At 34.1% G+C, this 14,804-nt stretch overlaps 1 protein-coding gene across 8 annotated transcripts in view; it reads right to left on the reverse strand.

Moving 5' to 3' along the window:
- LOC105207608 (serine/threonine-protein kinase tricornered) overlaps nt 1-14,804 on the reverse strand; it is a 131,567-nt gene that overhangs the window by 75,039 nt on the left and 41,724 nt on the right. For 3 of the 8 annotated variants that reach the window (XM_039457412.1, XM_039457414.1, XM_039457410.1), the window contains one exon: nt 9,324-9,368. The exons of the other annotated variants lie outside the window; for them this stretch is intronic. In XM_039457412.1, coding sequence (XP_039313346.1) covers nt 9,324-9,368 — 45 coding nt within the window. The remainder of the gene's footprint in view (nt 1-9,323; nt 9,369-14,804) is intronic. 8 annotated transcript variants of the gene reach the window in all.

The raw sequence follows: 14,804 nt of genomic DNA on the forward strand, positions 1-14,804 counted from the left end.
ATAAATCAATTTTTTGTTACATCTCGTATTATCTTGCCAAATATAGACACAATGCCATATGTTTGACAGAATTGCAGAAGAAACTGCAATTCAATCTTATTATAAATATGTTTTAACCTATATGATTTTGAGCACATTTATGACTCGCAGATTTCACGCAATTATTTCAGCGTTAAATGAAATTACGCGCAACGCTGACGTGAAATTATTAACACGATGCTGTAACCAATTCATAAGAATTTTAGCGTGTAATTGCGGTAGCAAGTCGGGAGATGGAGAGAAAGAGAAGTGACGACAGCGTTTCGGCTGGGTAAAAGAAATGTCCGCGTCTTATATTATTATCGCGGTTACCGTTAATAACGTTATCGGCGCTATGCTGCCCTCGTTATGTCCCTGATCTTTCGTTAAAAAGCGCACGTCCAGAAAGTGACGAGACTTGACATTAAATTCTCCTCTGCATTCTTTTAGAAAATGATTGAACATTATAAAAGCAAACATTATAAAATAGATAAATCAAGATATATTAATAATGTATCTCAAAGATTAATTAAAGAACTTGTCGCTAGAACTGCGATAAATCAGCACATTTTTTCTCCAAGTGTCTTTCCATCAAATAAACAAAAATATACTGTGTTATTTAAAAAATTGTGTAAAATTATTTTTAATAATAATTAAGGTAATTATTATTTTTTATTATATATGTCAAATTAATATTTCATATTTTATAAGCTTAATAAAGATCGATTTATAAAAATAGATATTTATATACCGATTTTTAAATTTCCGATTTAGATCGATCCAAAAGATCGATTGTTTTGAATGAGTCGCCTATCCGTATATCGGAACAAACTATCGTACAAACCAATTCGTTTCTACGAAATATTTAATGCAAGCAATTTTAAAATAAATGCATCTCATATTCTATATACTCTTTTCATTCCTCATATTAATTATTAATTGAAAAACGGACGATCTATCCGCGCTTCTCTTAATTAAATTACTCGAACTGACGATTCGCGCTTTCAAATTAAAAATTGGCAGATTTTGACTGACGGGAAATCCAAATCGTGTTACATGATCCAAATATAACAAAAAAACGACCTACATCCTTTTTCATTTCAAAGTCTACTTTCAACGATCAAATAAAAAATATCTGCAAGAAATATTGCTGCGACACACTTTTGTATCGTGAGAATTATCGCATTGCTGTTGCACTCGCAAAGCATTTGTAAGGAATGATCGTATCAAACATCGTAGTACTTCACGTCTCAAAGGGTAATGCAACAAGGCACGGAGGACAATATACTAGAGAGTCTCACTGTGTGAATGGTAGAGTGACGACCGTGTAACGACAAGCTATTCATAAAAAAAGAGTTTAGCAGTAATAATTAAGCCCAGAAGATAATTACTAAGCTTTAATAAAATAATTCAATTAAGAATTTAATTAACGAAATATTTAGTAATATTTAATAATCATTTGGTTTAGTAAGCAATTAATTATTATTATATGTTTGGTTATTGTTCATATAATTATTAAATATAAACAATATCCTAATAATTATTAAATATTATTAAATATTTGGTTATATTAATCAAACATTTAATTCAAATTATCCTATCAAAACTTTATTATTATTGTCAAACTCTTTTTTTCAATGTATAACACAAATATCAAAAACAAATATCAAGGCCATGTTTCCATCGATATTTCATCGCAACATTTAATGCATTGTGAAAATAAATGTGTGAATACTGTTTCTACTATTCGCGATTAATTATTAATATGCACGGTCACGCTACATCAATTGCCCATTCTTTAATGCGCTTTAAAGTAAACGAAACCGAATACTCTATCTTTTGCATTTCAAATTAAATATTAATAAGCATGGTCACAGTATATCGCGGTTACTTTTCCGTTTTTTTTTTTAATGTCACTCAACTTGACGATTCGCGCATTACTGCGCGCTTACGATCAAAAAAATTAGACTGAACTTCGAACGTCAAATGCAATTCAAGATATGCTCACAAGACAGATCTGATACACAAATTTGAAAAATAAGTAATAATAAATTTTAACCATCTTGTTTCATTTTCTGATTATAATAAACATAATTTAAAATAATTTAAACAATATCTAGATTGAACTAATCTTAATTTAATAATTCCTTCAAATGTAAGTAATTGTCCAAATTTTCATTAAAACGCAAAATCAAATAATACATAAGTAATGATTAAATCCATTATCAATGAACTGTCAATACATCAGTTGATTGTTAACGTTCGATACCTGTGTATCAGAAATCAGAGAGACAAAATTAGAACGTAAAAGTCAATATTACCTGAGACGTGAAAATCAATAAGAAACAATACCTTGGCATACGTATAAATGTAGTTACGAAGCACGCGAATTCTATCCTGTATTGACCAACTTTAATCGCTTATAACTTAAAGAGCTCGTTTCAATATTTTCATATTCAAATTTTTAACTCTAATTGATCTCCAAAATATACGATGTTAAAATATAATCTTTGATAATTGCGGTATATCCTGTACTAATTCTCCACGCTACTTTCAGCACGTACATGCCCACGCATTCGAATATATCGATGTTAGTTTGAAATTTATGAGAAACTTCGCAGCGATATTGCTAACGCAATATCGAAGTAGATATTGATGTATTTTCAACGAGTAGCTGCGCTGGCACTGGTTGAAAAATTACAGCCGGGTGTCGGTTCGCAAGGGCTATCACAGTATCCTGCGTGCTCGCGCATTTCACACGCGCGTGAATGCACAAGCACACATATGTTCGTGCGTGCGCGTCGCGTTGCGCAAACACGCCGCTCATTGCGCAACGTGGCGAACGCTTTGCGCTATGAACAAATAAGTGGGACGGGGATAGCCCCGTTAACCCGTAATCGTTAATCTTACGCGGAGACCAGTAAAATTGGAAAACATATTGTTCGCGTTCGCGGAATCTAATGATGACAATTATCCTTAACAATGAAAATGAGCGAGCAACTCTAAGCTATTTAATAGATTTAACCGAGATTCAGCCTCGAGTGTACTGCAATATTAGATTTCATATTGCTAGGTATTTCATAATATTAAATTCCATTTTTTTTTACAGCAGTTACAATATAATTGTTCCATAAAGTTAGGCAGCTTTCTCGTAAAGTGAAATATTGTAAATGATGAAATGGCAGTGCACTGTGTTGCGAATAAAAGTAACGCGATATTCAGTGAGATATCGCGTATATATTTTAGGTTTTGAAATTTTTAATAAAGGGAGTTACGAGAGTGTAATCGGCCTAGCGCCATCGAGATGCATCCCGTATTTTCACCTCGAGTATCGAAATGTCATTGCTCGTAGCGTCGAGCCGATTAAATCGCGTCATCCCGCGAGTATAATGCGGAATCAATACTCGAAGAGAGCACCTCGTTATTCTCGATTCCAGCATACGGGAATACCGTTCCGACGCGAGAGCGTGTCGCCTTGACCTAAAAATCCTACCGCGGACATGGACGTCCGCGTTTTAACGCCGTCCGCGCGGTACTCATATTGCCGCTCACCTAATCCATAATTCCGTCACGCATCGAGCTTTGATACCGGTTTCATACTTTCTCGAACATACGCGCCGTCGAGATGCCGAAATAGCAGCTGCGTGCCGCGGAATAATAATTATTATTAAGCGCATCTCTCGTGTGCGCGGGCATTTCTTCCGCATCAGGATTAACTCTTTACCTACGGCACGTTAGATTAATATATCTTTCAATTTGATCGAGTCATTAAATTGAGATGAGATGGAACGAATATAAAGATACGGAAGGAAACAAATCTATGCTCGTGATAAAATCAAGACATCGTTTTCATTCTTTATTTCTCTGAATCGGTTGTCCAATTGCTTTTTCGTTCTTGATTATTAAGATATATTTGAAATGCGATATCGTGATGTATCATTTAATTTAATGCCTTCTGGCAGAGATCAACAGGTTATAAAGATATCACATTAAAGCAATATTAATCACATTTCATTATTTAAACGCTTTTTAACAATTATTATCATTTTTTAAAATCTTATCAATAGATATACACATATTGTACTTGCAGTTGACAAGTTAAAATAGTGGCAACGTGGAAAGTTATAAACAAGCATAGTTCGTCATAAGGTAGAAAATTATTTGATATAAGACAGAAACTTTTGACTTTACTAAATTCGATAATCTACGAAAGTACTTTTGCCTTACTGTAAGAAATTGAGTTTTCTAAAGTTCTAAGGCATATAGTCTCGTACGTTACATCTCGCACGTCTTTGTCAAATACATAAAAAAAGTCTAAATGAAAAAATTAACATCGGTAAAGAAATAGTTTAATATAATCTTATTTTTAACACGAATTCTACAGACAGAATAAAATAAAACGAAATTCAAGTTTGTCGGAATTATATTGTAACAACTTTTAAATCATGTACTTAAGAGATAATGCCTTCCATTTTCACTGTTATCAGCCTCAAATTTATGTAATAATAATTTATATAATAATGATACAATAGTGATTATAATTTTTCCACACATGAAAAATGTAAAATAGTTCATTTTTTCATTTTCTAGAATTTTATTCTATAAAGAATTAATTAACTTTAATCTCATTATACATATTATTAATTGTCTACATTTCCATTTGTTTAAAAATTATAATAAAAAATAGTGTTATTCTTAACACGATTTTATAATCGATTTTGTATTTAGTGTCCATCTATATTTTTTTTTGTTTGATCTAATAAATATAAAATACTAACAAAAAAACCTAAAAAAATTTGATTCCAGTCATATTAAAATATATATCTATTTCGACCAGTCTATAGGAAGTGAGTAAAACACAGCCAAATTAAATTAAGATAAAAGTCAATCCGGTGTAAGCGGTCCTCAATCCCTTTATTCCCGGGTGTTTGCCTCGTCCGTCCGATCAGATGCCAACCGATTTTTCCACACGAATACGACGAATGCCTCGATACTATGTGACGGAATTCACCGAGCGGAGAGAGAAGGCGAGGGTTATATCGAGCGAGTGATTGCATCGCGCGCGCATTCACGTGCACACTCAACTTCCCAATATCAATACCACATCCGTGGTGTCCCTGAGCTAAATAGTCTCGGGAATTTGTTTGTAAAATAGGAAATAAAGTGGCATCAAGTTATCAGTAGCAGAGTAACAGAAATCAAAAATACACATATTAAACGCAATGCCAGCGAGTCTCAACGCGTTTAGTCCGCAAAGCAAAAAACCTTCGCGATCGAAAAAATGCAAGTTAAAATTAAACGCGTATCTGACATGTTACAACCAAGAGATTACAACGTATTTTGCAAGATATATTGCCAGGATGCGGAAGATATATTAACGGTCAAAGAGTCCGTGAAATGGAGGTTCCTCGGTGTTATTTCGGAACACCCAATATCTCGTAAAACTGCACGTACATCAACATGTCTCGGGGTGAATGCAAAATCGCGTGACTAGAAACTGCGAGTTAGTATGTCCCGCCGTCGTTTCTCAGGAATTTCCTAAAGCTATTTCCCGTCGCGTGAAAATAGCTCGCAGTATCAGACATCGATATTTTTATTCATTTAATAAGTAAAGAAATACAACTTTCGTATTCAAAAAATACGAATGCATCAGCAGCATTTCAATACATCTAATTGAATATGCAACGCTTGTAAAACGTAGGCGTTTAATAACCTTACAAAGTAGAATGAATAAACGTATCAGATAAAATTGAATGTATCTGTTTCAAATATCGAATAAACAAACATCCATCTAGTAATATCAATTCTTAATAAAATTAACGAATAAATATCATACATATTATAATGAGGAAATCAATGTTTTCGCTTCTTTCAAATTTGAAAAGATATCGAATGATCTGTGAAACGTCAACAATATCACGATATTCTGAATTCTGTTTTACTCGAAACACGCAACAATACTCACGTACCAGTCATTACGCCGGTGCAAGGATCAAGTGATATACGCGATTTTTATTCTCGTCTCGCGACCGTAACAATCTCACTTGAATACGGAAAGCGAAGTCAACGAAAGATAATTTAACGAGTAAAGTCATTTAAATATACTTGAAAGAAACCTGCTTTGACAATTCAAACGTTGACTTAAATAAAATAAAATAAATAGTTGAATAAAAAATAAGAGAATTGCTTAGAGAATAAAGGAAAAAAGATTCAAGAAATAATAAAGAGGGTTTAACTTCTACTGTGTTACATCTACAGTTTACATCGACGTAATATCGTCCTTTGAATGACGCTTCTCAAATATTTAAATAAATTGCATTAGATCGATAAGAATTTATTTTAAAATATGTTTAAAAGCATTATTTAAACAAATAAAAATTATTATTTTAATATTGCTCTTATAATAATAATTCGATTAATAGGATTGTATTTGGATAAAGATTACTTTAATTAAACGACATCTATATTTAACTGTCACATTGAATTTTGATAAAATTAAATCCAATAATTAAGCGAAAAATTTTTAAACGCAAATCGGTCAGGGACACCCCGTATCATTATAAGCGCTCCATATTCCGCTGAAACCGGCTGTTATATATACGAATGCAAACATGCACATCCGGGTCGCATAAATTGCGCGGTTCACCGGGAAGGAAAAGTATACGGGCTACTTCATAAATTCACCGTCCTCCGATTCGGAAACGAATGGCTCACCGCGTGAAAACATACTCGCATGGCGGAAGGCGAAAGGAGACACAACGGGCGTTAAGGTCGATCGCCTTAAAAGCGCGTGAGAATTTAAGACAGACTTGCGAAATACGACGCCGCGCCGTAGCCTTGGAATATGCCACGCGTGCTTTCTGCGCTACAAAATTTATCGCGAACGCGGGAGAAAGGCGACAGAACAATGCGAGTCAACTCGATCGTGCCGATTGTCGCACATCCGTAAATCTAAGGAAATTTATAAGGAAAGTCAATAAAAATCTTACACGAAGAGGAATACTTCCGATTATCTCGATGTGTAAATATGAAAATTTTCTTTAACTACGAGAAAAAGCGATTCTGCGTAAATTCTAGGTAAAAAGCGCGACAATAAATATCAAAATGTTATCTTCAATTTCTTTCAATCACAATTTAATTAACAATTATGTATTGTAGCTGTTAATTAAACTATTAATTACATTTAAAACTAATATTTAAAAATATATACTTGTATTTAATTATTCAATTATAATTAATACGTACTTCTGTAATATAGATTCCGAGCACTTTTAAAAAATAATAATAGTTTTTCAATTTCTAAAAATTTTTTTAAAGATCTGCTAAGTTCAGATCTTTTTAGGATTTAATTTAAAATTTTATAAGATAAGAATTTTTCCTACGTTATTACGCGTTCATAGATATCTATATTGTTACATTTATCCCTTAGTGGATATTGTATTTTAAATAATTGCTGCTACACGGATATCATATATCGAGTTTGTACTCGATAATAATTCTAAGAACCTACTATGGCATATTGATTGTTTGTTCGCATCGTAAACTCGCTATAGCATGGGCGATATAACGGCTTCGGCCCTTTGAATGCTAATTGATACCGCGAAATCAATGATAAAATAACATTATTATAGGCTGTCGTAACATTACGAAAAAAAGAAATTAATAGCCACGAAACTTTTCTGTGCAATGTCTTGCACGTATCGGTTAGGAAAAATCGCGGAAACTCGTCACGTATGCCATCGTCATTCAATGTTCGTTATTTAGTATGAATTGCAATTCTACGAGCTGCTACGCTAAACGTAGTAAACGGCATGTCGCGTACACTTAAAAACAAGCGTGTAATATTAATCAGGCATAATTACTATTATCTCATCGCTGTTTTAACTAAAAGAATTGCCTTACTTACGCAAAGGAAAACTCAAGTGTTTTAAACAAGCCACTTATCTCAAAGAACTGTTTTGCATAAATTACATTTCAAACATAAAGAGGCTCTGACCTTCGTCAAAACTAAATTTTATATATATATATATATATACACACATAATACTTTATGTATAATATAACGTTGAAAAGCAAATACAATTCTGCGCCTGCAGTTCGAGGTTTCCAGGTTATTTTGAGATTTAGAGAGAAGCGTAACAGCTATCGCGTAGATCCTGTTACCATCTCTATCTTCTCCCAGTGCTAGTATAGTGCCGTTTTAGTAGAAACCTCTTTCTCGCGTGGGAACAAGAGTGAGTTAGAGTTTCGAGGATACACGTCGTGCCCCGTGGAGAGCAAACGATACTGGACGTATCGGCGAGACGAGTCACGCGCGCGCACGAAAGAGAGAGAGAGAGAGAGAGAGAGACGTGGAACGGGTCCATTAATATTATAGGCAAGGCGGAGAAAGGCTCGATGCGCTAAGGCTAAGAGAATGCTTTTAATTATTTGCCTCCTATGAAGCTGCGGTCGATGCTGATCAAAATTACAGCAATTTACTCTACTGCATTCTAAACGAGAAGCAGTTATTGTCGGCCGTCGAGAAAGTTAAAAATCAATTCTATAAACCGCGTTTAATTCGAAATAACATCATCTTTGAACTCAGCCTCGCCGAGCAAAAGAAAGCGTAAACACGTTATGCATACATAATTTAAATATATCGGTTGTATTTCGTTATTGATGACGTAGGCAAGTTACTTGTGAGATTCCAAGTAGGATCTTGGACGCGAGTTGTTTACAATAGTTTTGCCTTCAAATGGAGTTACGAAACCCTGTTTGGAAGGCGCGACTCGTGAGCTCTATAAAATTTCTGAGACCGAGACGCACGGAATGCTACGCGGAAATCAAGCTAACGGTGACCCTGCCGACGTATAACGAGCTGACTCGGTAACGAGCCCAAAATCATTTACTTGAATTGCTCATAGAACATCTCAGGCACTTGCCAGGCGTATGTAAATCACTTACTACGTTTCGAAATTAACATGGGACTCAAAACATATTTGTTGGAAATTCGCACTTTAAATAAATAATAGCAAAATTTATAATAACAAAATTGATCTACGTGCGATATGTGAATGATTTAATATATATGTATATCATGACATAAAAAAAATTCTAATATAATTTTCGACAGTTAACTTAAACAGTTAATTTTCTTGCAAAATTATTAATTATATTTGTTCATTTAAAAATGATTCGTTAAGAGAAAAAAAACAGGGTAAACGTTATATAAGATATATAAAATTGTATATACATATATGTGTATTGTGTTTTCTACATACGCATGTCCTTTTTTAAACGAACTCATTTACGATTCCACTTACACATGGGCAGGCGGCGCCCCGATTGTAGTTGGTCATTGCACTCACCTGAAACAAAATATGCAAAAGTCCAGTTAATAAAGTCCTGACCTGCATGAAACATTAATGAGGCTCAGCTGAACTATTGGGGATCGATAGTAATCGGAATTGAGCTTGTACAGGCGGACCAACGCGTATAGAGACTAAAACGCTTTTCCCCCATTAACTCGCCCCATCTCAACAGAAATCTATGAAATCAAGTTACTTTGTCTCACAAAGTTTTAATTGCTAATAGAGAAGCAAGCCAATAATTCAATCGGAGATCGATTACAGATGCTATCTGATGGAAAAGCGATAACTAATACGGTTAAATCAGAGGCTCACGACTTATTTCTGTAAAGTTATTAGAGAAATGGAAAAAACTATTTGAAAGAAAACCTAAAAAATACGTTGATCTGTATAATCAATTGCAGAGACAGTTTTAATTACTTTCAGTTAATTACTTTAATCATCTTTTCTCTTCATTTCTTTTTCTTAAGTGTAAGAAAAATATTTATAACTTTTAATTTAAAAATTACAATTATTATTATATAAAAATAGATGCATTTTAATCGTATGCCTCTTTTTTTTATCAAATCTAATCAACACGATACACCATCGTCGAAAGATAGTCTTCATGATGTTTGCCTTTGTCTTATGCAAATCTTTCGCAAATAGCTGAAATATGTAATAAACAGAAGGTTCTACTAAACTGCTCGGAAATCTCGAGTCGACATTGCGACGCGCCACGTTTCCCACACGATTTCATTTAACGCGAGACGCACGCGTTATTAGCATATTACTACATTAGCCACGAGAGTGAGACGAAGGCCGGGGTTACATCGAGTGGGTGGCCAAGCAGGCAAACGCGCGCACTGCTCATTGTTACAAACGCTATTGCGAAAATTACGTGTGCGCCACAGTTGCCGCCCATGTTCGTGTCCAGTTGTCCGCTCGAGCGGAACCAACGAGCTCTCGGTAATCTCTGCTTGCTTGGTCGCCGGTATCTCCCGCCACTAAGTTATCAGTAACACGATTGTTCGTTGATGCGACGATAAGAACTCGAAGAAATCAATATCCAAACGCGGTATTATCGCACGGATATCTGCCTGCGCGTACTCTGGCTCGCCTATCTTGGATTTCACTATTCCTCCTCGGTAAAACGGAGAAAGGTTAAAGGACAAAACGTGTGAAACGTGAAACGCGTGTTTCCTAACGAGGGACGAACGCTTTCGTGCCAAGATTTCCCGAATCCCTTGACTGACGGAACGATCGTGTCGCAACGCGGTTTCCGCTTCTACCGAAAATTAGACATTTCTTTGTGTCAACGAGCACGTTACGCAATGTACGGCAATCGCGACCATTATCTCCTCTCCTCACCAACGAGATGTACGCCTAGGACCGCACGCACAATGAGTGCCGGCACGCGGTATTTTCCCGCGGGGTGCACACACGCCAACCTGTCTCGTGCAATTAACAATAGTCGCGTTCACGTATATACTTAATGTATTCGCGTGGGTGGATGGTTGCTCGTGAATTCATCTGCCATCGTTGAATAGAAGCCGCAGGAAGGCTCGAGCTTTATTAATGGGAAGTTCCAAACACGCAATAATAACTACCTGGCATATGGAAAGACGTCTTCTAGGAATGTCAAACCCCTTTTAGTTAACAAGAACGATCTTTTTATAATGTGTTTAATAATATATGTCAAATAATCTGTTACTCGAATCGTAAATCGATTTAGGTTCCGAGATTTTAATGCATCGAGTTAAATTTGGTTTTCTATGAAAGCGAGTGTAAAATCAACTTTAAAAGGACTGGATATTGTTAAAAAAATCGGATTTATAAATATATTTTACACGCGACAATATTAACACATGCAAACGTAAAAGAAAAAAACTGAGTTGAACACTATTGAATCAAGCTTGATGTAAAATTTCCAGCAGATTTTGAAGATGAAACAGGTTTTTCTACATAAAACCAACTTCATTTTTTTGGAGGTACGAAAATAAAACTCGACAAAAATGCAAGTGTCCGAAAAAAGGAATTTAGGATCATGCATAATGCAAAAATTAGATACGTCTGACGCTATAGTATCTGTTGCTTTGTTGCGCAACTGCAGCACGAGCCACCTTCACTTCCTAGTGTTATGCAACACGCGTGTTTGTTCAGAGAGAAAATACTGGAGCGTAGTTCGTATCGGGATGGGGTTCCTGAAACCCAAAGTTACGACAGATCTATTGCAGGACGCGCGTTATTACGCAACTCATCAATATATGTTTTCAGAAATAACTCTCTATTCTGACATTTTGCATTATTTCCATTTTACATAAAACTTTGATTTTTTCCGTGCCCATCAGTTGATTCGAAAATGTATTAAACAGAGTTTAATTTAATGCATGTATGGAATTATTTATATATGAATGTATGTGTATGCAATGTAGTATTTTGGATTACGTTAAATATAACTTTCCAATGAAGTGGAAATTAAATAATGGATATGGAGTACCGAGTATGGATTACGAATAAATAACACACAATATACGAATCTTCAAACGTTTATCGAGAATAAATTCTATTATCAATTGTATTATTCAATGTCATGTATTATTAACACGTAATATTAAACGACTGTCTAGATTTTCGAAAAGTACCGATAAAATCAAAATTCAATAAAAACGAGATCAAAACATTCAAAGAATTTGTAAATATCGATAAAAATGTAATCAAATGAACAAAGCCTTTCACTTTTTTTTTTTTAATGAATCACCTTAAAGACAAGTGCAAATGAAATCTATGGCATTCTTGTGTAAGCTTTTAACATACTCGTAATACGTCAAAAGATTTGCCAATACTTATGGTAGTCATAGATATTAATCGCTCAGCGTTTAGCCAATGCTTATATCAGTCATAGATACGAATCCGTTAGTCATCGCGGCGAATAGCTCAATGTCATGACTTGATTGCTCACCTGACTCGGTGAGTCTCTCAGCCACTGGCGACAGTTTCCTCGATCCGCATTTCCGCGCCACCATTTTCCACGAGCGACGTTGCGTTCCGCGTGCGTGATTTACGGTATAATCGTGCGACCACACGAAGCCGGTCTAACTCGGTTCCGCGGCTTAACGTCCCGTTATGAAATGCCTCAGGCTGCGCCGTTAACGAACGCGCATCACGCGTATTCACGAATTTCCACTCATTTCGAAAACAGACACAATTCTCTCCCGCAATCGGTAACGATGTCTTTCGATGCAACAACGCCAGTGTTCCATGACTTAATTGCATTTGATTGCAAAATTGATTATCGTACAATGGTAATTATTAAATTTTTATACAATAGCGAATTATAAGTGTTCATTTAAAATTTAACGATACCTATATGTTAACAAAAGTTCGAATCTCGCGCACTCATTGAATACCAATGAAAGTTGTAAATATTTATCTCCATTCAAAAGGCAATCAAATTTTCTTATAAAGAAAAGATTCAAGAATTCATCACATTGAAATGACTAAATATTTTCAAGACATTTGCATTATATCGAAGCTTATAAACGATCTCTATATTTTTCATATTATTTCTTATAATCATATGTAATTATTTATTTCAACAAAGTTAATTGAAACAAAAGGTATATAGGAAAGTTTGATTATGTGAACATAATTGTCATAAAGGAAGTACAGAGTTACAACATTGCAATAACATCTGTAATGACGTAATGTGGAACGTAACTAGCGAATCGTGTTCCTTAACGATAATCGATATAAACTCGTGATATGATAGCTTGATTCCGATTCACTTACTTGTTCGCTAACTGACGCAAATACGTCGGTTTCGTAACAACAGCCACAAGTTAAGAGAGATTATTTAATCATATGGCGTCGTATTTCCAATATATAAGTATTTAAAAATTTTTATTTTAATGTTCTTATTATATAAAATTTAATACTTTTATCGAGTCGGTTGTATTTAAAATAATATTATTTAAAATATGTTATTAAAATAAAATAATTATTTAATATTTATCATTTTAATCTCTGAAAGACCGGAGGCCGATATATCGACTTTTAACAATTTAAATAAATTTCGATCTAATGGAGTTAGTTTTTATAATAGTTTTTTATAAAATATTTTACTGCAAATGCTGTTGAATAGGTATTCTAGAAATATATAATCAACATAAAGCTCAATGGAAAAAAATTTATACCTTTTTGGATCGAAAGCCGATCGGTCCCAGAGTGATATCATCTTTTTCATAGATCGATGCAATGACATAATTAACAAAATTCGAAGTCTAAAACTGTAAAATGTGTATTGACCGTACATTGAAATAAACAAAATTATAAACAATTTTGTATTTAAAATTTTTATTTAAAATACATATTTATTATTTTATATTTTAAATAAAGTTCTAGAATCTATTTTATATTTTTATTTTATTTTAAATAAGTTGTATCAGTTATTTTACCTCTCTCTAATTTCTGTTCTATAAAATCATCTATTCTTTTATTTATTTTATTATAAAAAGAGATAATTAAATTAATTTTTTCCATTATTATTATTTTTTAAATTCTCTTTATCATTATTTCCTAATTCAATGAACAGAAGAAACAACAGAATGTTTTATCAAGAGAATAAAAATTGAATTTCCTCCATTATTCGACATTTCTGTTACATATTTGATAAAAGAGCCGCCGTGAACGAGCTATTTTTATTTAGCCGAGACACTCGGCATTGTGGGATTCACAGAGCAAATAATGACAACCAGTGTGGACCCGTTATCCTTCCTTCGCGCCGTAACGAGAGACGGCAGTTTCGCAAACGGTCTGCGCACCATAAGAGTTCTCCCGAGACGCAATCTCGCGCGCGCGCAAAGTTGCACACGCGCGATGACAATGGATGCTTTGTTCGCGACTTGGCGTTTACAGATTGCCAAAGTGGACTTCGCGAGAGAGACAAGAAGTCGCCGCGGATTACAAATAATAATCATTCACGCGTAATCCTTGACCTCGCGTGGAAGATTGCGGAATATCTCCCTCGAATATTTTCCATGCGTGAAAAAAGTACATTACGACACTGAACGTTAATTACAGCATTAAAAGATACAAATTCATAATATCTTATAAAAATTCAGAAAATTATTCATAAAAAAATACTTTTAATAAACATGAATGCCTCAAAAACAAGTTTTTCTTTCTCTAATATAAATCAATTTATATAACAGCATTTTATGATACACATTATTAATGTAGATTTTAAATTTAGCATTTTATATTTTATGTCCGTTAACTTTGAAAATAATAATTTACTTTATATGAAAGCTTCATGACGTAAAATCGATCTTTTACAGAAATAAAATATTTACGACACATCCTGCGCGCGCGCGACTTTACTCATAAATAAAAAAATGTAGATTAACAATGCATAACATATATATATATATATATATATTAATTTTATTTTAGAAT

The sequence above is a fragment of the Solenopsis invicta genome, chromosome 14 (assembly GCF_016802725.1).
Source record: "Solenopsis invicta isolate M01_SB chromosome 14, UNIL_Sinv_3.0, whole genome shotgun sequence".
Taxonomy (NCBI): domain Eukaryota; kingdom Metazoa; phylum Arthropoda; class Insecta; order Hymenoptera; family Formicidae; genus Solenopsis; species Solenopsis invicta.